Below are 23,233 nucleotides of genomic sequence, written 5' to 3'. Positions count from 1 at the left end.
ACTAACACATTTATACAATATGTATTATATAATATACTGCTGAACATTAAATGATCATAACTTACCTACAATCATTAAAACCTCAAGTACTATACAACTACCCATTCGAAAATATCATAATATATTAAGATACATAATTATTAATTATATTCCGATATTCATGTATTTTACATATATGTGTAGTACACACTGTGTACCTATGAAAAGTATATAATATGTAAATACGGATATGACTCACACACTCAACTACAAGTACAATAATATTCTATAAAATGTATTATCAAAGGCTGAACACACAGTATAGTCATTCGTTGCATAAACACGTTGTTTGAATAATAATATATTTTGTTATTTATATAGTATTTTATTTAATAAATAATAATAAACTAATTTAAATTTAATAGAAACCTTTACGGAAAACGTTTCTAAAATAAAATAAACTCAAAAGTTGAAAGTTAAAAAAAGAAAAGAAAAATACGGTACCTATGTACACAAAAGAATATATATAATACTATGATTTATAAAAGCATTCGAGAATCGAGAGTATATCATTCAGTCACAGTTTTTCTACTGGATGCTTTATATTATCTGAATAAACGTTCTCGCACTTACTATAAAATTTAAAATTAAATTATTATTAATTCTTTACCGTCATGCTTCCTGTTCCATCTCGTGCCCTTAATGCCATGATGATTTTTCATAGGAAAAATGACTCTTCTTTTTACGTTTAGACGATCTAGTCCCCAAGTCCCTTGCACTAGGGTTGATACTTCATCCTGAATGCTGGTTCTCGGAATTCAGAATCCCTGTGTATTTTATCAGACGTAGTTATTAGTTATTATACAGTTAACTGAACAAATAATAGAGCAGCAATCTCCTCCCAAGTCTTATTATTGTTTTAAGAATAAATTAACCTACTCAAATTACTCAAAGTTTACAGGAATTGTTACGTTTCGCAATGTTGCTAATAAAAGTCCTGATATATGTAAGCATAAATAATTATCGATGTCTCATACACATCAAGGGATCACAATAGGCAATTAATAGAGCGTGTGAAGTATACGCCGCTTTGAAAATCAATGATTAATTTTAACGGTTAACGCTATTCGAAACTAGAGTCGATATCACATTATTTTAATGTGCGTAAAATACAAATATTATACTCGATACACACCCGAAAACATAATATCATCGACATTAGTTATTACCTATATAAACTGTTGTCGGGTAATACAAAACGAAGAGAAAAAATCGACCCCGCCTTGACGTTCGGTGGTGCGTTTAATACATATAGTGACTAAGGGACTGGGTTATGGGCAGCGGAGGGTTAATACCTTCGTTGTACAAACATTAACATTTGATACAGAAGTTATATACGTTATATTATATTGATATGACATTTTTCGGGCGCGCGTTCGGACAAACAGCCGCCAACCCGGGTCAACAAGTGTCAAAGGTTTCTATTTTCGTTATTTCTTTTTTTTTCATTTAATTTCTTTGTTGGCGTTTGGCGTGGCGGCGACTACCCGTCGCATCGTGTTTTTATTAATAATAAAATATCGTCTGTGAAAGGGACGAGGGCGCGTCGAGAAAGCCGTGAGAAAACACATGCGCCGTCGATGGCAGAACGTGTTATTGTAGCAATCGTTCGATGGTATTGTAAATAATTATAATATTATTTGAGTTGTCGGGCGAAAAAAAACCAAGTCCGAGTCAACCTTAAAAATAGATGGACCGAAATCAAAGGCTGTCAATACACCGTATTATTCTGTAAAACGCCGCGGACGCCGAAAGACTTGGTAACATTTTTTTAAGCGGTGGAATAATAGTAATAATATAATATCCCTGCGATGGAACAACACTGTACGGCGGCCGACTCGTTACCGGTGGTAGTGCCAGCGGCGGCAACGGCGTCGATGGAAAGGGCGTGGCGGCGCGGTGCGGCGGTCGCACGTTAGTCAAAAGTGGTTCGCGGTGCGCGTGCGTGCCGGGTTAGCGTCACTCTTGACCAACGCGATACCCGGCTGCACCGACCCGTGCTCCAGCCGCCGCCGTCGATTGTCATTCGTGCATTCGAAGTCGCGTCCTTTTCCTGCCGGTACGTGCTTACTTGATCTCTGTTATAACTCGTTCGTATTTTATTTTTTTTTAAATAATATTTTAACCACCTAACGTCTGTTTTGCGGACGGCACACCGAGTATTAAGAGACGCGCGTTTCAATAACGTTTCGTAGTTTCTCCATTAATGCACTATATTTTTGTGCGAGTCTTCTCGTTACGCGCGTCTTTTAGATCTCTCGCGTGTGTGTGTCTGTGTGTGTGTGTGTATGCGTGTGTGTGTGTGTGTGAGAGAGAGAGAGAGAGAGAGAGTGTATGAGTGAGTTAGTGTGTGTGTGTGTACAGACGCCTTTGAACGGAATAATTTAAGTAAATAATTTAATAATCTCGTCATTTGTTTTCTGTGTAGAATTTTTAACTGCCGTTGCCGCTGCGCACCGCATAGAGAGCAGCGCGTGTACACTGCCCGCCAACCCCCATATAGCAGCAGACCGTAGCGCCGTGCAAACCAGTCAACTACTATCGCACTACGCTATACAAAAACCAGAAAAATGACTACGGCGACTACGGAAGAGACCAAGAACGTCCCGCAAGACGTCAAGGAACCGGTAAAGGACGGCGCAGATGCTGTTGCTGAAACCAACAACAAACAAGCAGAGAATAACGACAAGAAACCAGCGGTGGCGGAGAAGGATGACAAAGTTGCAGCCCCCGCTGCACCGGTCGAACCACCGCAACCAAAGTTTTCCGTGAAAAAACAGAACTTCGATAAGGACGTCGTATACTTATACCAGTTCTCGCGCACGCCCGTTATTCCATCCATGTCACCGTACTGTCTGAAGGTGGAGACATGGCTCAGGTTGGCTGGACTCAAATACGAGGTAAGTACTTGATACCTATTTAAATAATATTCACTAGGTATATTCTATATTTACTACCCACTTTTTTTGGTACCACCCGTTCACATCTTGCATCCTCAGACGTTGATACTCAAGTGGTTAGTTGCTATTTTCCTTATTTTCACATTATCCTTGTCCATGGTCAGTTCTTAATATTAACTTTTTCACATAAAAGTTGCTAACTGTTGAGTAATTTGACTGATTATCTACTGTTTAGTCTACAACTAAGTCAACCTAATTTTAGTTTTATTGTATGTTTAATGATTTGAATGCACGTATACTTGGTATCTAGATACTTGTTAACATATAATTTCTCAAATTTCTATCAAACGTATGTTAATTTTACCTATCATTAAAAATGTTTTGGCATTTCTAGATAGTTAATATTTTAAATAAACTGTTACTAAAATTGTTTTACTAAATTCATTGCCTTGTAAGTTGTCATATTATAATTTTATCAAAAAAGATTTAGGTAAGAATGTTATAGTTATTTTCATTATATGATTATTAAAATTATGTTTTACACATTTTTCTCATTACAAGCAAATATATGGTATATGATTAGATAGATAAATAATATATACATATCATATAGTTATTTACTGTACAATATTTAATTTTAATCTGAGATCAGTCATATCCTGTGTATATAAGTAAATATTAATTATAATTAGTTCTATAACTCTTAATAAATAATTTATTTTAGGTATATTATGTTTTATTTATTTATGATAAATTCTTTCACTTATCATATTTTTATATTAATTTATTTATTTTTTAATTTTGATTGTGGGACCAATAAAAAAAACTGTCAAGTTTTCATAAGAAATATTAATTAAACAGTGTTGTATTTATCTTAATGTAAACTATCTAGTTTTTTTGGTAGAACTAATTAAACATGAACTAGATAAAAAGTAAAAAGTCTAATTGGTAGGAAATTGAACTATCACCTTAGATAAAAAAAAAGTGATACAAGTGGAACAACCATATATTATTATTTGACACGTTACACAAATCTATTAATCTAGAATAAGTAAGTTAATACAAACTGATTTTATCAAGTGATAAATCAAGTTTTTAATTATTAATAAGTATATATAACAAGCATAACTTATTGTTGACTGTTAGATATTTTTATTAATATTTTTTCATTTTTATATTTACTTAAATAACTTATACTTAAACCAAATGTTTGTATCGAAAAAAAAAATCTAAATTGTATACCCACTTGATAATCGTTAATAAGTTATTATATATATTTTTTACTTAAAAACTAATTCAACTGCCCGGTCTCTTGATTTTAGATTTGAACTTTTCCAAAAAAATAATAGGTTTAAAATATGTTGTATCAAGTTGTATTATTGATTTCAGAATTTGATGAATTTAAAATGTTAATCTGTAAAATTAAAAATAATTAAAAATTGATTGTGTATATTTTAATTACACATTCCCATAAAATGTTTGTGGTTCTATAATTTGCTTTTAATGGCTTATAATTTTATAGTATTAATGTCTGATGAAAACTTAGTGAACATTTTTTTATTAATTTATATTTAAAATGTATTTAATACTGCCCACTAAAGATTACTGAGATCGTTAAAAATTATTTTTGGTTATACCAACTTGTTTTATTATTCTTAATTTAGCAACTTCCTGGTTTCATATTGTATTTGAAATTTGAATACATATAATAACAATAATATATTATTTTAATCTATGTGAGACATTTGTACTCTTAGATCGTAAAACTTCATCTTTATCCAAAATGCATGGGAACTACAATTCTCCACATGTGCTCATGGTTGCACGTGTTTTTGTCCAAGTTAGAATAATTTGTCATGTGTGAATGATGTGTGTTATCTGTTTCTTAATTCTTTATTTTGTTTCTTTATTGTTAGTAATAATTTTGTTTGGTGTTCTGAATTGAAAATTAGTGTAACAATAACAATTTATTATAGATCTATTAACCTGTTATTTATGTTGTATAATCACGTCTACATAGATAGCTAGATTCGGTATTTAAAATCTATTGACAAGAAAATTTTCTATCAATTTATTTTTGACCTTTCGGTATTCACTACTTGATAATAAACGTATAATTTTATGTGAATCGTAAATCAACTAATGACTACTATTCAGTCGGTGATCACCGTTACGATATTATTTATTATATACTATTTTTATTCATTTATATTTAATATGTATTACTGAGCCTATAGGCATACATCAGACGATCATAATATATTGTCTAGATTTATTATTAGCGTTATTTAGTATTTACGTTAAGAAGGACGTTACTGGGAACTTTTTCACTGCTTCTATTTAATTTTTATCTTTTACGATTGTTGAAATTCCTCATGACCAATAAAAACCGCTGTTTGTTATAATTGTTCAGTATTGGTTTGTGATAAAACTTTGAACGACTGGGAATAAATACGGGTGGCTTGCTAAGTAATTAAAACGTATTATAAATAAATAGTTTTCTTGCCCAAATTGAAGTTGTTCAGTTGGTAATCCAACACACGATAAAATAGTAATAATTATTTGATAATTATTATCAATATAACCGAGAAGAGGATATCTGTGATGTTCACATTTTTGTGGGTTATTCAAACTTCCAATATTTCAGTGGTGGAAAATATATAATTTATTAAGAAAACTGACATCGTGGGTTTCCCTGTTTTAAAAAGAATAAAATAAGTTTGGTTTACAAATATTTATAAATTTGTATTTACGATGTATTTTACACGCTTTCTCTGTAAGTACTGGAAACGTTTTAACAAGTAGAAATCCGGTGAAATCACTACGGCGTGTTACTACAATACTCATTTTCCTTGGAGAATCCCCGTTTGAGTAGAAGGAACGGGAAATCAAATTTTATTGCTACAAAAAATCTATTGCGGGCGATAAACGTCGTCGTCATCGCGATAATTAACTGTGAAATGTTCCATTTGTGTTCGATAATAATTTATTTTTCTCGGATCTGACGTCGTAGCGTCTAGTGTTTATTGTTTAAATAAAATGCCCCATAAGCATATTATTTAATATACAAATATTATTCTATTTAATATATTATATAGAATTTGTACGCCGCATTCCTTATCGCTGTAAACAACCTACTATACTATATTATACTATATATTATACGATAATACTAAAACACATGTACCACACCTCTTCAATTTCAACAGAGAATATTAATATAGTAGTGCATCTTTGTATACGAAAAGAAAAATATTATGTTATCGTAACTTTTTTTTTTATTACAAATTTCGTGAACACTCCTATAAAATGTAATACAATTCATATCGTATGTTATTTATTATATAGGGCACGCTGGGCACAGGGTATATATCTGGAAAACATCCCGTACACCTAAGGTGTCTTATTTTGTTTCACTCCTTCCGTTTTGGACGCTTTTTCAATTGATAAAATATTGTGTCCGCAAATCAGTCATCTATTATTTTTATAATTATATAGCTGTAAAATCCAGACACAAGCATCATAATAATGATAATACTCGTGACGGAGGGGACTCCTTGAGATAATATTCCTTGCGCGTATCATCATATGTGTACAGCGCTCGTTGCACCACAATAGTGCATTGTATGCATAATAATTATATTATTACCTATGTTGTGACCGGATATAATGCAGCGATTTGTGTATATTTTGCGTATTATTGAAACATCTTACTTTAATAACTGGTTACTGCTGTACTAGGTCGTTATTGTTTCTTAATACTAATAAAAACATTATGCATGCAGCTCCGTGAATGTCGGATTTTTAATTTTTATTAAGGTGGTTGCGAATCGTATATTCGCATTCCTCCGCCTCGCTCGTCCGGATAGCGCGAAACCTGTTGGCGACGGTGGAAACTGGCACGGACTCGCGGTGTACGAGACTTCTATTTCCGCGCCACCACCACCGGTTTGCATACCTTTTAGTTACCATTAGCTTATGATAAAATGTTTAAAAATTCTTATGGCGTTTTGCGTGCGTGTTCCTTCGATATAATATAATTACAATGTACACACATATGTGTATAAAGTACCTATATATAATATTAAAATCTTTTTACTAAAGGTTAAAATGACTCCTTTTTCATACTGATCAGAATGTAGTTTGCTTAATTGTTTGATTGGTAATCTTCTGTAAGAAATTTACTCTCATGTTGTATCGGTTTTTTTTGTATTCAAACTGTATTTTGTAGAATATAATATGTAGATAATGTTCATGTCACTATTATAATAATAAATATTGTATACATTGCGACCTTACGGGTTCCAAGTAGGAACGGTATGTTGCTTTTGAAAGTTAGTATTCTTTAAATGACCATTCCACTGGCGTTTTTTGTTAAATATAATTATCTTAACCATGCTCACTTTTTTAAACGATACGTGCCATGCACACTCTAAGTATATCAATTTCAGTTAGGTTTACGTACATCCTTATTAAGGCAGTGACACTTTCGTCGCTACCGACAAAAGTTAATGGATTCTTTGCCACTGTTTGTCGATTATAACGATGATAATATCATGTGCGCGATTTTGATATACCATTATGGTCCTTTATTGTGTGTGTGAAAGGACTGATGGAAAGAGAAGGACCACCGACAATAATCTTAGCTTCGTCTCGTGAACTTCTTCTACGCCTCTTCGTTCTTCGTTTGCCGCCCTACGGTTTAATGCTCTATCGTTTTTTATTCATTGATTAATTAAACACAACATTTCTTGTTAGCGTTGCTCTCTTTTACAACGGCATTCCGTGCTATTATAAAAACCTGGATCGTCGTTGTCCTTAGTTTCTGGCTTATGTCAAATGAGAATTTGACGGTGTTGATCGGCGGGTGTCCCGCGACTTATAATAAAGAGAAAATAATTAATTTTTTCGCTGGATGATATCGAACGGTTGTGAATTAATCGATTAGTGATTACTGATTACAATTATTATTTTTAAATAACTAGTCCCCCTACGTATTTATTCTGGTATGTCGATTCGAGTTAATGTGTATTTAACATGCTTGTTCGTTACTTCTGAGTAGCGTACACGTTTATATTATTAATTATAATGTCTTCTATAGATCGACGGAAGTGTAATGCAGATGGTCTGATGTGTAATACAACCAATAATATGATGACAGAGGAGTACTTTTTATACGGGCGACTATAATATAATAATATGATGAATACGCGTGGCGCGTGGAATGCAGAGCGCATTCCATTCTATTGACTTTTTTACTGGTCGTGAGAGTCTTACGAAACTGGCCTTTATATTAAATATTAATATATATTTGTCGCCATACAAAGTATTATAACACAATGGTGACGCACGACGTGCGCGTGTAAATTGTTAATCATTTGTATCCGATTATCATTTAATCGAGTAACTGATCATCGGAAATAGTGGTTAGTCGTTAATGTGATCACTTACTATGATACTTGGGGTGAGTTAGAAGATTTCCTGATCTATGAAAATAAATTACTGCTACGGTGGTGCGCATGCGTAACTGTAATATTATTTGGTATTACATAATGTGATATTGCTATACACTACAGTAAACAGGTTGTATCGATAAAATAATTAATATATATATAGCAGATGATGTCGCAAGGGAACAGGTTAGACGAAACCGATTTGTTTTTTCTAGTTACGATACTTTTCCGTTAAAGTTCTATTATATAGTTGAGTACTTCATGGTGCCTGGTGGCGGAAACACCCCGACCCTGCGTCATCAAATGGCGGTAATCTGGCATAGGAATGAGTGGTTACTGGATATGTGTGTGTAATTTTTAAATCCAGTCGAAGTATTGAAACAGTGGAAATATATTGTGAACTATTTTACATTAGGTTTATTTTTATTATTTTTAAAAATGTGTTTCTAGCCGAGTTTTCTGCACGAGGGGGGTAGTATGTGTGCGCTAATGGCGAAGAGATCAATAACACAGTTGTCGCCGTCTGAACCATAAACTCCTCGACCTCACCCCCACACCATTAGCCACCGTTGCTATGACGACCGCCTGTGGTATTTTTCGCTCGGGAGTTCAATAAACCCGGCGGTGGTGGTATGTAAGGGATTTTCTCGTATTACTGCCATCGCCAACTATAGTACTTGGGCGTCGCACGCTGACTCACTTATTTATGCAACAGGGTGTGTTTTATTCACAAAATTATGTCTCCATCGTCACCACAGCCACCGTTGTTAGATTCTTAATAAAGATTTTTTTTTTAATTGAATCGAACCTCAAACCGATTCATCGATAGAAAAAATAAAGCTAAAATTATTACTTCTACCTGCTATCCGAAAACCGGTATAGTTTTTACAACTAGAAGGGTTGGAAAGTTAATGATTCTTCGCTCCCCAAATACATTTTCATATTGTAATTTAAAATGATTTTATCACATAATATTATTTAACTTAAATATACAGGCGTGTAAATTTATTATTTTGTATGTCAAATAACAATATAATCATTGTTATTTCAAATTTGTATTATTGCTACTTCATGTGTCATTTTCAATGTTACCACAACCGTTTGATTTTTTAATTTCAGTTTTCTGTACTTTTCATGCATCTTTATCTTATCTCTCGTCAAGGTTCACTTGGATTAAACGGTAGTTCCTTTGGTTCTTGACCTTAATTTATAAACTTAGAAAACTCGTGTATTTTACAATGACAGGTCGTTGCACTAGACTTCTTAATAGATAAGCATCTCTATCATTATGAATATCATGATTTTCCCTTGTACAACATACAAATTAGGTTATCATTTTATTGTTACGACAAGTTTTTGTTTTTGTAGAATTAATTTATTGATGTTGAAAAACGAAAATATAAATTTAAATTTAATGAATTTCAAATTTTATTTTATGTTTAGAATGTTGATCACAAAATGAAGCATCGTTCCAAAAAAGGACAATTACCATTCATTGAATTGAATGGTGAAGAAATTGCTGACAGTACTCTAATTATTAAAGAGCTTAGTCAGAAATTTGGCAAAGACATTGATGCTGCATTGAACCAAGATCAACGTAACATATCACATGCTATGATATCGATGATTGAGAATAAACTTGTTTGGTATTTTATCTCTACATTTTTTGGTATTTTTTATTTATTAATTTACTCAAATTGAATGATTTTAGGGTGATAACATGGTGGAAGACAAAAACTCCAGAAAATGTTATCAAAGGATACAAACTCAATTTGCAACATGCGCTTGGTACATGGGTTCCAAATGGAGTTCTCAATTTCTTGTTCAAGCACAGTTATAGTCGAAAGGTGAGTGTGCTAAAAAAATATTTATATATATTTAATATTATATAAAATAAATATTGAATTAAATTGTTTTCTTGTTCACAGGGATTAAAAAAAGTTAAAGCTCAAGGAATTGGTGTTCATAAGCCTGATGAGATTTTGGAATTTGGACAAAACGATCTTAAAGTTTTATCTGATGTATTAGGCGACAAATTGTATTTCTTTGGAAATGAACCTTCAACTGTAAATTTTTTTATCAATATTTTAATAATTTATATATTAAAACTATTAACATTGCGGTTTGTATAACAATAAATTCACTGTTATTTCAGCTGGACGTTGTGGCTTTTGCAAACTTGGCTCAATTGTACTTCTTAGACAAAGATGTTGAATGCCAATTACGAGACTATTTAGTGGACAATTTCGGAAATTTAGTAGAGCACACAAACCGCATTAAGGAACGGTGTTTCCCCGACTGGGAAGAGATGTGTAAGAATCTAGACTTAAACAGTCATTTGCCAAAACCCCCACCAGTTGAAGAAAAACCTAAAGAAGATGGAGACAAAAAGGCCGCAGAAAACAAAAATACTGAAAAGGAAGCTAAGGAATCGTCTGATGAAAAAGTGAGTGATGTTTTTTTGCTCTTATTTATAGATACAACTGTAATACTTTTAAATAAATACTTATTAAAATGTTATTATTATTATTTTTAGTTTATACTCTTGTAAGATATAATTTCTGATCAAAAATGTTTTTATAGGGTGATGGAAAAAAAGAAGGAGAGAAAGAACCAGAAGACAAATGAGCGATATTTGCACTGGTTACAATAAAGCAGACTCATCACCATCATTTTAAATTAAGCGATTTCACCAACACTTTCGACCCATCATTATACTATTGACTTAAAATGAAAAAATCATACATGATGTATTTATAAGTTACGTAAATGTTTTATGAAAACATATATAATTAATACCCACAATCCAATTTTTTTTTTATGAACTAATTTTTGTGCTCGTCAACAATAAATTTTAAGTACTTGTGTTGTCGAGCAAACATGTTTCATAAAATTGACTCCATTAAATTAATAATAAAAAAATTCATTGAAAATCTACAAAAAAAATAAATAACAATTTATTACTGGGAGACAAATCTGAAGCTCAGGTATTAACCTAATGCATAACTCTTAAGTATAATAATTATAATTAATTATCCATTTTATTTATGTGTTAAGACTTGTTTGTTTGTTTGGGCCTATGCTTTAATTTAAATGGGGACCAGACAAATAGGACCTCGATAAAATTCCGCTTAGCTATACATATTATAATATAACATTTTATTATTATTTTTTTAATTAATAAAAACGTTGAATATCCATTATTTCCTATTTCGGTGACAATATCCTCTCTGTATGATGTAAATTTTTCTACCATTTATATAATTTTATACATATTATTATATATATTTTATGTTTTTAAGTGTATAAATTAATTTATTATTTAAGTAAAAAAACGAACAAGAACGAAATTCTACTGTTAACACCTTTTTTGTATTTGTTTGAAAACAATACGTACTTTCTTCCTCTCCCCCTTTTGGCTTTTCGGCAAGTATCGAAACGCTAACCTAACTAGTAATAATATCTAATTCTCATAGCATATTCATGTTCTAAAAATAAACTACTCACTTATGATTATATTTATATATATATGTGTATATATATTATATAGACACACTTATATATATGTATAATAACTATATTATTAATATTGAATTTTTTTTTTATAATTTATTTTATACTTTTACTACTATCATTCAAGTGTAATGGGAAGAATCTCGTTTGTATGATTTTTTTTTTATATATAATTTTATTAAGCCTTTAAGAATAAAACAAAACTGCAAAATATTTAAATTCTTGTGTGTTAATCCCTTAGTTGGGAGTGTGAGATCACTTATTCCTTTTGTAGTGGTACTTCATGACTTTGGTCATCAGTCTATTATTGATTTTCATATAAATATTAGATTTTAGATGTGTCGTGGTTGCTAGACTAAGCTGACAAATTAGATAAGCCCGTAGAATATGAATAATAAAATATTCAATGTAATAATATAAGAGAAATAGTCTACTCGTCATACCACTAAACTATACCAACCAAAAGTTTTTTAAAAAGATGGTATTTTATTTCGACTTTAAATTTTCATTAGATTTTTAAACAGTTGAGCTATTCATAAAAGAATCGCCTATAATTCTTTATACATTATGTATTAGGTATGTTGGTACCTACTCTTCACAAATAAAAATGTAAGGGTATAATTAAACCGCATTAATTGCTCGAGGCACACGCCGATTTTCTCTGGTAGGTATTCCATACAAGTTAATTTATTTTTATTCTTTTGACAGCCATCCTTAATAATCGACCACTGAATAATCGTTTCTACAGTTAATTTAGTAATGATTTATTCCTCTATTTCAATAGTCTGTTCCGTGGAGGGGCGACACGTGCGCCACTCCGCTGCCATTCAAAGTGTGTTTTTATTAATTCATTTTTTTTTTTTTTTTGTTGACCGATGTGTAGTGTTTAGAAATTCTTTGTAACTATATAGGAGGTTATATCGGTTAATAATATATTATTATATTCGTACAATTCAAAGTAAATCTGTGATAAATTATTCGCTATCTATTCGTAAACGCCTAACAGCTATATGATAATTTATGATTGAGTGATGTTAAAATAAACGATCGATTTCAATTTCATCGTCTTCAATTGTCAACACGTAGTGGCAGCCACCACGGACTGAGATAAACATATAATAATAATTATAAATAGTTTATCGTAAGTCCGTGGTAGCCATACACCGTACATATAAAACTTGAGAGAAAAAATTTAGTGCGCTCTCCAATAAAAATATTTCCGACCACGGCACTGGTTTGTTGTCGGGTATTCCGATTCGATAATCATAATATTGTTAATTATTCATTTTGCTTTATGTAGTTTCTTGCCGGTGCGGTGGTGACCAAACCTACAGTGTATTTTCATTGATATTTATAACTGTTTTATATCTATGAGTGTGTTTTACACGTACTCTATTGACTATTGTCATAGTGATTATTCTCTTAAATTATTTACACAGTTGGAAATAAAATGGTTAGTATGAAGTAGGAATATATATTTACTCGCATTGCTCATAGCTATTATTTATGAATGCAAAATCGTTCAAGCTATTTTACTGATTTTGACGACATTTTCTTATTTTTGAGTCATTCAAAAATCGACGACTACGGATATTTGAAACTCTTACTTACAAAATGTGTCTATATTGGTATTTTCCAACATAATTTTATAATCTAAAATTATTATAAGATATTTTTAGGGTTTTTGCGAAAGTAAGTAACTAATGTGAAAAAAGTCGTCGATCCGAGAATGAAAAAAAAGGTTTTTATATAAGTAAATATCAATAAAAAGTGTTTTGTTATATTATAATGAGTTTGAAAATTTAGAATCTTCATAGGTACGCAGTTCATCTTAAAACCAAAAAATCTAAAAAACACTTCGAAGTTAAGACTAAGAACACACGGGCGTTGTTTTAACGACTTAACGTGCGATATAAATATCGCACTGTTATTTTACGGCGGCCGCGTTTTGATAATTTTAAAATCAACAGAGCAAAACACACACAAATGTCGCGCCGTAAAAATATCGCGAGATATTTCAAAAACAGCCGCGTGCACCATGATTACCGTACGGTAAAATAACGCTCGTGAGTTCTCAGCCTAATATATAAATTACAAACCTACAAATCTTTCGAGTTAAAATATATTTATAAAAATAATTTACGAAAGCTAATGTAGAACATTATATAAAGATTTTCGTCAAAACGTAATATTTTCATTCGTTTAGAAAATTGTATGAGTAGCGAGTACAAATACGTTTTTTGATACTTTTGCCAACGGAAATAAATTTTAATCCGTTTTCAAACAATTTTTCTGACATTCATACTTAAGTAATTTAATGCACAGCGCAAAAATGTTACTTTTCTTAATATTTATAAACGCAATTGACTAATCGAGTTTTAAGTCATTTTGAATTATAGAAAAACGTGAACGTCAATATATCGTTCGAGAGCATAATTATTTATAATGAGAGCCGAGATGACAAAAAAACATTTGAAAACAATTATTGTAAATGTCATCATTATTTTCTTCTTTCTACATACTATCTTTCACTGTTGTATCCAACCATTGTCCGTTGATCACAATAAGAACGCTTATAAATAAATATTTAACCCCTTTCGTCCTATGAGAAATATCATTTATTCATTCTCACCCATAATTTTAATATGGTATAGATAATTTCATGTACAAAAAAAAAAAAAAAATCGTAAAACCAAAAAGAAATGTGAGGTATTAGATATAATTTATTATTAATTGTATATAAATATATATATGCAGTATAAAAGTACAATTCGCTTAAAAACAATAAAATTGGCAAATATTGTTGTATCGAGTAATATACGAAAATGTAGTTAAATGAATATGATAATTATGTTAAAAATACAAATTTCACATACAATAATTAATGTATTACGCTAACATGTTAAGTACACTTGTTTTACATAGATGACGTCGAATACATGCACTTGATGTGTTATGATTTAATTTGTCGAAAAACACAAAAAATAAAAACTTATACAAATTACATTACTTTAGACAATCTACATTTTTCTTCATTTTTAATGCAACCAACAGTTTTACAAACATATAATAGGTATATTCAATTAATAAGAGAAGGTTCCTAATTTCTTAACTAAAACTAAAAATTAGATTATATTATATTAAATTTAATTATTATAAGTATATTATGTTTTAAAAACCAATTTTACTTAGTAAAATACCGATAAGATATTCAATTTATGCATATAATTTATTACATAAGTGATTACACTAATTTAGCTATTTTCGTTTTAAATATTTATAAATGTTAACAAATTAGAAAATGTCAGAGAAATTTTAGTTTATCTTTTCTTTTTTAAATAAAATAATAGGTGTTACCATGAAGAAAATTCTAAAAAAACTAGAAATGCATAATTTCTTAAACACATTACATAAATATGAATTTGACTTCATAATTAAAAACAAGTCACATATTTTGAATAAAAATGCCGTTGTAAGAAAACTTTACTGAACACAATTCAAAATATTTAAGTATACTGATTATAATTTAAATGATTATTTTTTATTTTAAGTCAAATGATATTTTGAATACACATAATGAAGAGTATTTAAAAACAAATTACTTTAATTATTGGGTACTCAATTACTTACACTAAAGTTGTATATCCTCCATTTTTTTTAATTTTTATTATTATTATTTATTAATTTAAATGTGATTTTAGCGACTTGATCGACCCCTTCTTGCTACTCCTCGACCACGACCACCACCTCGACCACGTGTTGGAGTAGTTTTGAGAGCTGGAGCTGGAGATTCTTTTATTGGTTCAGATTCTGGTTCAGCAACAATTTCTTTGGTTTCAACAACAGTATCTGTAGCAATAGGATCTGGAACTACTGAATCTTCAGAGTTAATTGCCTTCGACTCTTCATTAGATTGTATCTCTTGAATATTATCATCATCCATGGGCTCAGATTCTGGTTCAACTATGCCATTTTGCTCAGCTACTGGTTTATCTTCTTCGGTTTCATCCAAACGTGCTTTTTTCTCAGGTGTTTCAGTTTCTTCTGCGTTCACATCATTTTCCTCATTGTCATCATCATCTTTCTTATCTTCTTTCATTTTGCGCTTACGATTATTGATTTTAGCCTTAAAAAATAAAACGACATTGGTTAGTTAATTTTATTAAAAATATATTACACTAGGAAATATCCATAATTATTTTATTATTAATTTTACAAAACAAATTATACTCACATGTAATTTTGTGATAGTAGTGAAGTTAATATAATGTGAAGCAGTTTGACAATGTAAATCTGCTTCTTCATCATTCTTCATAAACATTGAACAAATACGACATACAAATCCTCCAGTCTTGACTACAAGTTCACGACCAACAACATTAGCGGGATTGTATTTTTCTTCTTTTTCTTTTTTAATTACTGTTGTATCTTCTTTAACGCTATCATTCTGTTCCTTTTCAATGTCATTTTCATTTTTGGAAACATCCATCTCCGTACCATCCCCTTCTTTGGAATTATCATTCTCTTCTTTTTCCTTATCATCAGCATTAGTATCATCAACTACTTCATCGTCTTTATTTTCATCCTCTTCCTTAGCAATGTCTTGTTGTTGTTCTTCTTCGTCATCATCCTCTTCCTTCAAATCTTGATCATCAAGCATATCTAGTTTTGATGCCACAGGCATTTCTTCTGAAGGTGTATCATCTTCAATCACTATCACATCAAGTAACTCAAATTCATCGTCTTTAAGATCAGGATTAAATTGACGGCGTTGTTCACCAACTTTGCGTAAATGATCTGAAGATAATTTATGATCGTCCCATTCTAAACGAGTATGGAATAACGTATCACACATTTTGCATTCTGGATGAAGGAATTGTTTCAATTTCTAAAACATTAAAATAATTTTAATTCATACACAAAATGTATTTATGAGTATTAGGAGAAATGGGACTGTGCTTAGGTCACAGATACAAAAATTATATATTTGATTCACAATATCATTATACCCACACATTAAATATAAGTATTAATAAAGTTTTACTGATATTTAAAATAAAACATAAAATTATTATTGAAGTTATAGATTTTTATTTTAATGTACCTATTTAGAAGTTACAATAGCTTATTACAAACAAAACAAACTTATTGGTTAAGGCATTTTGTAATAAGCTATGATAATATTTAATAATTATGTAAATTAATATCAAGTTGCTGAGAACACTTAAGATTTGTATATTGGGTAATGAATATATGATTTAATTTATGAAGAGGACAATGATATTTATATATTTAGCTACTCACGCGATGACGATCACTTTTACGATGTCCAGTCAATGGTCCATAGAAATTAATGTTGCACATAGGACAGTAATTACGGAACAAGGGTTTTGCTTTTCCCTTATTTTGAGCTTGCATACGCTCTAAATCAATTTCTCTTTGATTTTCAGCTGCTTTAATCTGATGACGCATTAACTCCACTTGCATTTTGTACCCTTCATCCAAGTATGTCATCATCAATTCATGAGGACGACCGCGTACGTGTTTCTCAAAAGACTAAAACAATAATTATTTAGACTAAATTGCGTCAAGGCAAATCATTAAACTACAACTTACAGCTCCATCCCACATGTGTTTTTGACAAACATGACAAAATAATACAGCTGTTGGAATACCATCATAATCCACATGTTCCTAAGTTACAGATATAAAATGTATTAATTACATTATAATTGTTATAATAAAAATATATTTACTTACATTTGTTTCTTTCTTGATACCGTTTGTTTCATTACTAGAACTATATAAAAATAAAATAGAAAAAGTATAAGTTAATAAAATTAATCAATATATTAATACAAAACATACAATTTAGGCTTTTCAAGAAATATACAAACAAAATAATTTTGAAGTTAAAATATTATGATTAAAAGCAAAAAATTGTATAATTGAATGGCAGTTCAGTTTAAATAAGATTATTTATTCCATATCTATCATAAATTCTCAAAATATTAGTTCTTGTTTCCAAAAAAGAAAGAAAGAGGGTATGTATATTATATAACAATATTGGATTGTAATACGTATAATTATGTAACAATATAAAATTACAATATTTAGTCTTTTAAAAATAAAATACATTGTACTTGGTTGAAAAAAATAAGGATTTGATAACATTTTAAAATAAATAACAGGTAATACTTCCTTAAATGATAAAATTCCTTCAGGATTGGATAATTCTTCTGTGTAAAAATGGCATTTTAAGAAAATTGAAATATTTATCAACATAGGTAATATTGAAGATAATATCGTACTAAAGTTAATAGACAATGGTAATAACATTTAGGGTGACCAGCCCATGATGGAATAACATCTTACAATTAATACTGCTAAGAACAAAATTAAATATAAAATTTGAAGAAAAGCTAATAAGGTATTAATGATTAATGTTAAAATTTAAATCTAATTATACTTAATAGTTAACTTAATAGAATAATGACATGTTTGGAATAAAAATGTATCTTCAGATTAACCTAATTGTAATAAAAATAATAGGACATCTTTAATCATAGCTATCTTAAATTGAACATGTATTATATTAAAAATGTCGTTTGAATTTACTTAGCATTTTAAATACTGAAAAACCACAAATAATAGCAATGAGTTTGCTTCAGAAAATTTAACTCTACAATGTGTATTCATGTAAAATATAGGGAAAATTATAAATCATAAAAAATAATATTTTACATTTTCAACCATTTTAGAATATTTTTTTAACCAATGAATACCGAAACAAAATTAAAAATAATGAATATAATGAGAGTTTATAATAACCACTGATGTTGAACTGCTTGGATGTTCAAGTTTGTAAGCATAAATATAATTTAATTATCTTAAACAGTATACTTAATAAAATGTAGTTCATCGATCACTCAAATCAATATTTTATCTATTTTAACAACTTTTGTTGGAATTTAAAAAACATAAAAACATAAAATAATAAGTATACACAAGCACAAAAAAAAAAACCAAGAATAAGTAATTAATTTTTTAAGAAGATTTTAATAAACAAATATTATTCATTAAGATATTAATAAAATAATAATTTATTTGTACCTAATACATAATTATCTGAGTAATAAAAAATAGTTAAATTTAATTAATTTATAAAAATATAAATATTTTAACTTAATTCTAACTTTTTTAATATATATATATATATCCCTAAATAATAATTAACTATAACTATAAAAATTAGTATTTTGATAAAGTAAATGGTAATACAAACCAATTTTTAACTTACAGACAAACAAAATACTTACTTGATACTTTTATGCTTAAGAAATTATTTATACAAGTTATAAAATAGGGTTTTGAATTCATAAAAGTAATATTTCTATTAAGAATACAAAATTATGTATTAAGAGAGAAACAAATAATAAGGGTTAAAAGAGTAGAAAATAATAATTCCTATATCTTCTAATATTTCAATAAATGCAATGGAATAAATGGGCGGATAAAATAATTTAACTGAAGAGGTTGCCAAATGCTTTTAAAATAGCAGCGAAGAATTATATAAATATATTTTATATAAATCCGGAATAATAGATTTTATGAAATGATTCCTTACCTCTTATCATTTTTATCCGCTTCAGGTTTAGAATCCTTTTTCTTATCGTCCTTTTTTGGAGGAGGTCTACGATTGCGATTATCAGGCCTGCGCCGGTTTTGGTTCTGGCGGTTATCAAACAACCGATCAATTATTGTGCCAGGAACAGAGAGATTCGATAGAGCACAACAAATGAAAAACAAACTCAGATGAGATTATGAAATTTGTTAGATAATTCGATTGCCAGCGAAACGAATCAGCCAGCTCCAGAATTCAAATTGCCAACGGCAACAGGCCAAACTCAGATTAGCTAAAACGCTCAGCAATAAATAATTGGCAAATCGAAATAATTATAATAGAAAATTTAGATATACTGTAAATATGATTAATTACTGTACAAAAACCTAACTTAAACAATTCCCTAATAGGTACTATTAGGAATATTTTAAAACCTATCCATTTTTTTCTTTAAATTTTTAATTTAAAATTTTAAGAATCTATTACAGCTTAAGTACTATTTTGTTTAAATTTAATTTAGTTTTACCTTAAACGATTCCTGTCTTCTCACCATTCCAGGGTTTGGACCCCAATTTTGGCTACTTCCATATCCACCCTAGAATAATAACATTTTGATTTATAAATAAACTAATGAATTATCCAATATTTTCTTTATTAATTTATTCTTCATAAGAAGTTATCATACAAATTATTTATACATGTATATAAATTATTAGATAAAAATGTAATTATTACCTGATTAGGTGCTAAAAGCTTAGATAATAAATCACTAGCTAGAGCCATTTGATTTGGATGAACATTTGGCATCATCCCACCTCCTGGGGAAACACCAGATTCCCAAGGACTCATCTTGGGGCTTCTACCATAATTATTGAAGTTGTTGAAGCGGCCAGTGCCACCTCCATTGAAATTTCCACTGCCGCCACCACCAACTCCACCACTTCCATAACTTCCAGAATTGCTATAATTATTGCTAGGACTTTGTCCATAAGAATTTCCATAGTTGCCACTATTTCCAACGCCGTAACTACCACCACCACCACCACCACCACTTCGACGATTGTAAGACATTTTCCTATAAATCAATAAACATAAATTAAGATTAATATAAGATACTAAGTCAAATTAAATTTTTTATGAATAATTATTAAAATTAAATCGTCTCATTGATGAGTATATAAAAATATTATTTCCAAGTATTTATCAGTAAGAATAATTTTTTTTTCGTATAGGTACCTAGGTAAAACTATTGTTCTAACTTATTTCAAATATCTATCAATAACTATTTAAAATAAATCCAAGTGAGATTTAGTAAGAAATCTGAAAAACTTCCAAAGTATACCTAAAACAAAATTTAATACTAGTTAATAAATATGACTTAATATAATTATATCAAACATAAGAAACTTAAGTATATGATGAAATGCATATTCATTCGAGTATATGATATTTTAATAAATTTTTTTTTACCATCAATAAATGGGAGCAATCTTACATTTAATTTTATTAAATTGTTACCTAATAAACAATTATTTAAATAAAATTATAAAATTTTATGTGGACAGATGTATAATAAGATGATCCCAAACAATAGTTGTTATTGCAGTTAGGTAAAATATTTTAGTTATTTTTCTTCTTATACCTATAAACATCCTAAAACGTATCATATAAATTAGCTCGAATTCAAAGTTCCTCCCAACCACTCCTCACATAAATAAAAAATCGACCACTAGAATACCGACAATCAACAATATTATTTGGAAAAAAAAAATTCGCAAATTAGCAATTGATAATAATTTGTATAGGTACGTTCTAGAACTCCGTTTTCTTGCCATCCGAAATATGAACCACGACGCCTAAGCCGGGCGTAAGTAGGCCAGTCACCTCTCACGTGTATCAACACGTATGAGTGTACGACACTATGACGCCGTGCCGGTCGATTGGAATTGTCCGAAAATCAATACAGAATAAATTTACGTCAAATCAGCATCAGCTATCAGACGAATATTCAATACGTTGATGGCAAAGTTTTATTTAAACGATAATGATTAATTAATAACAATTTGTACGATAAACAACTTCGTTGTCGACGGGTATAATATTTACACACCAACGCGACACGGATCGTCAGGGGAACAGCGTCGGCGCGCGCAGAGATAAAATACTACAGATTTCTTAAATTAGATTGACCAGTTTACTTTGTTTAAACAAAATTATACTATTATCGTACACAAACATTGCTCGTATTAAGCGGTTCACGGCGCGTGTCGTATACCCGGCGCGCGCCCTGTATGTATAATAACACCAAGTTGGCGGTAACAGAATTATGTAAATACTCACAGTGATCCGTAGGACGACGACGACAATAATACACTGCAGAATGAGTATAACGAAGATTGAGCGTTTCGAACTGATTTTATTAGTGTAAAAACACAAACCGAACGAACACTTACGGACGGCTTAAACGGGAACGGCGGCACGGGAATAGTGTACGAAAACTGCAACTAAAATGGCGGAAACCGACGCCGAAACTCGAAGTGGTAGCCAACCAGAGTGACCAACCGTCGACCAGTGTGGCGTCTTGTAAACATAGAATATAATAGTAATAATTATACGACTATAAAATATATATATACCAAGTTCCGGAAATCCGGACTATAATATTATAATATATAGGTACGTGTATGTACTGTATGTACCAGACGTCCTCACGCTGAACGGTTTAAGATTGATTATCTATCTTGTCGTGTATAAGTATATTCATGTCCTCTGGACTGACTGTACTCCCGGTAGTTAAGTACGGTAGAACTTACAATGCACTCTGTACTCTGTAGTCAGTGTTTCTGGCATCTAGCGCTCCTGCTGTAGTTCTGACGTTCTGTATCCACCGGACAGTGGATACTATAATAATCCACTATCACCCTATAGGGACAGATTGACCGCCACTTCATCACTAGTCCAAATGAATAAATATATTATATTATATTCATTCTATTTTCTATAGAAAAGAGAAATGCCTTAGATTTTTAGATAATTGGATCATAATTAATTATTAAATTATTATTATATTCCCAGTAAACAATGGTACACGTATAATACCATTAATACCTTTATGTAGAACATTTATTAAAATTTCAGAGGCATAACATTTTTAACATCATTATGAACCCATAATGCATTTGTCAAATTTGTATGCAATGATAGGCATCATTGTACGCGTAAAGATTCTGAATCTAGATTTTGTCAGCCAAGGATATAGATTTTTCATTGGGTGGTGAAAAGGATGATTAGGTCTTACTGACTTAATATAATTAATATAATTAAATCATGTACAGAAAATGCCAATTTAAACAACTGGTGTATGTTTCAAATCTCTTCAACTAGTAATTTTTAACTATAACAAAATCTTAAACTATTTGATAGTAAATCATTATTTTAAGCATGTATTTTGATTTTGTAAAATTTAAACTCTAGATATAATTTTTTTAAATGGTTAACACTTAACTTCTTGTATTAAATTTTCAATTCTTATCTATTTAAACAAATTTTATGTATGAAGTATTATTTCAACAAGTTTTTGTGTACACACAAATCACTGTAAAATCAATACATTCAGAATCTAAAAATTACAATACACAACATTGTAAAATTAATACATTCATTGCTCCATTCAGAATTTAAAATATAATGAATAGATTTTGTTT

The 23,233-nt window shown here is 30.1% G+C and overlaps 2 protein-coding genes across 3 annotated transcripts; one reads left to right on the top strand and one right to left on the bottom strand.

The window, feature by feature from the left end:
• Positions 1-1,962: 1,962 nt before the first annotated feature.
• On the top strand, positions 1,963-12,124 carry LOC114127603 (failed axon connections). Its single transcript, XM_027991884.2, has 7 exons — positions 1,963-2,129; positions 2,468-2,939; positions 9,836-10,038; positions 10,104-10,239; positions 10,321-10,458; positions 10,548-10,838; positions 10,976-12,124. Exons 2-7 carry the CDS (start codon positions 2,610-2,612, stop codon positions 11,018-11,020), a joined length of 1,143 nt encoding a protein of 380 aa, XP_027847685.2. The 5' UTR covers positions 1,963-2,129; positions 2,468-2,609; the 3' UTR covers positions 11,021-12,124.
• Positions 12,125-14,608: 2,484 nt separating this feature from the next.
• Positions 14,609-22,028, bottom strand: LOC114127608 (zinc finger protein on ecdysone puffs-like). Of its 2 annotated transcripts, none has more exons than XM_027991897.2 (9): positions 21,870-22,028; positions 20,265-20,604; positions 20,056-20,124; positions 19,533-19,636; positions 17,666-17,705; positions 17,522-17,599; positions 17,210-17,461; positions 16,140-16,793; positions 14,609-16,031 (listed from the first exon to the last, which is right to left on the bottom strand). In XM_027991897.2, the coding sequence occupies exons 2-9, from the start codon at positions 20,598-20,600 to the stop codon at positions 15,603-15,605; spliced, it is 1,962 nt and encodes a 653-aa protein (XP_027847698.2). In that variant the 5' UTR covers positions 20,601-20,604; positions 21,870-22,028; the 3' UTR covers positions 14,609-15,602. The 2 variants fall into 2 exon arrangements, with proteins under 2 accessions (XP_027847698.2, XP_050060147.1); XM_050204190.1 differs by lacking the exon at positions 21,870-22,028 and adding an exon at positions 21,339-21,571.
• Positions 22,029-23,233: the final 1,205 nt, after the last annotated feature.

This window comes from Aphis gossypii, chromosome 3, assembly GCF_020184175.1.
Source record: "Aphis gossypii isolate Hap1 chromosome 3, ASM2018417v2, whole genome shotgun sequence".
In the NCBI taxonomy this organism is placed as follows: Eukaryota; Metazoa; Arthropoda; class Insecta; order Hemiptera; family Aphididae; genus Aphis; species Aphis gossypii.
This window is presented reverse-complemented; position numbering and strand designations above follow the sequence as displayed.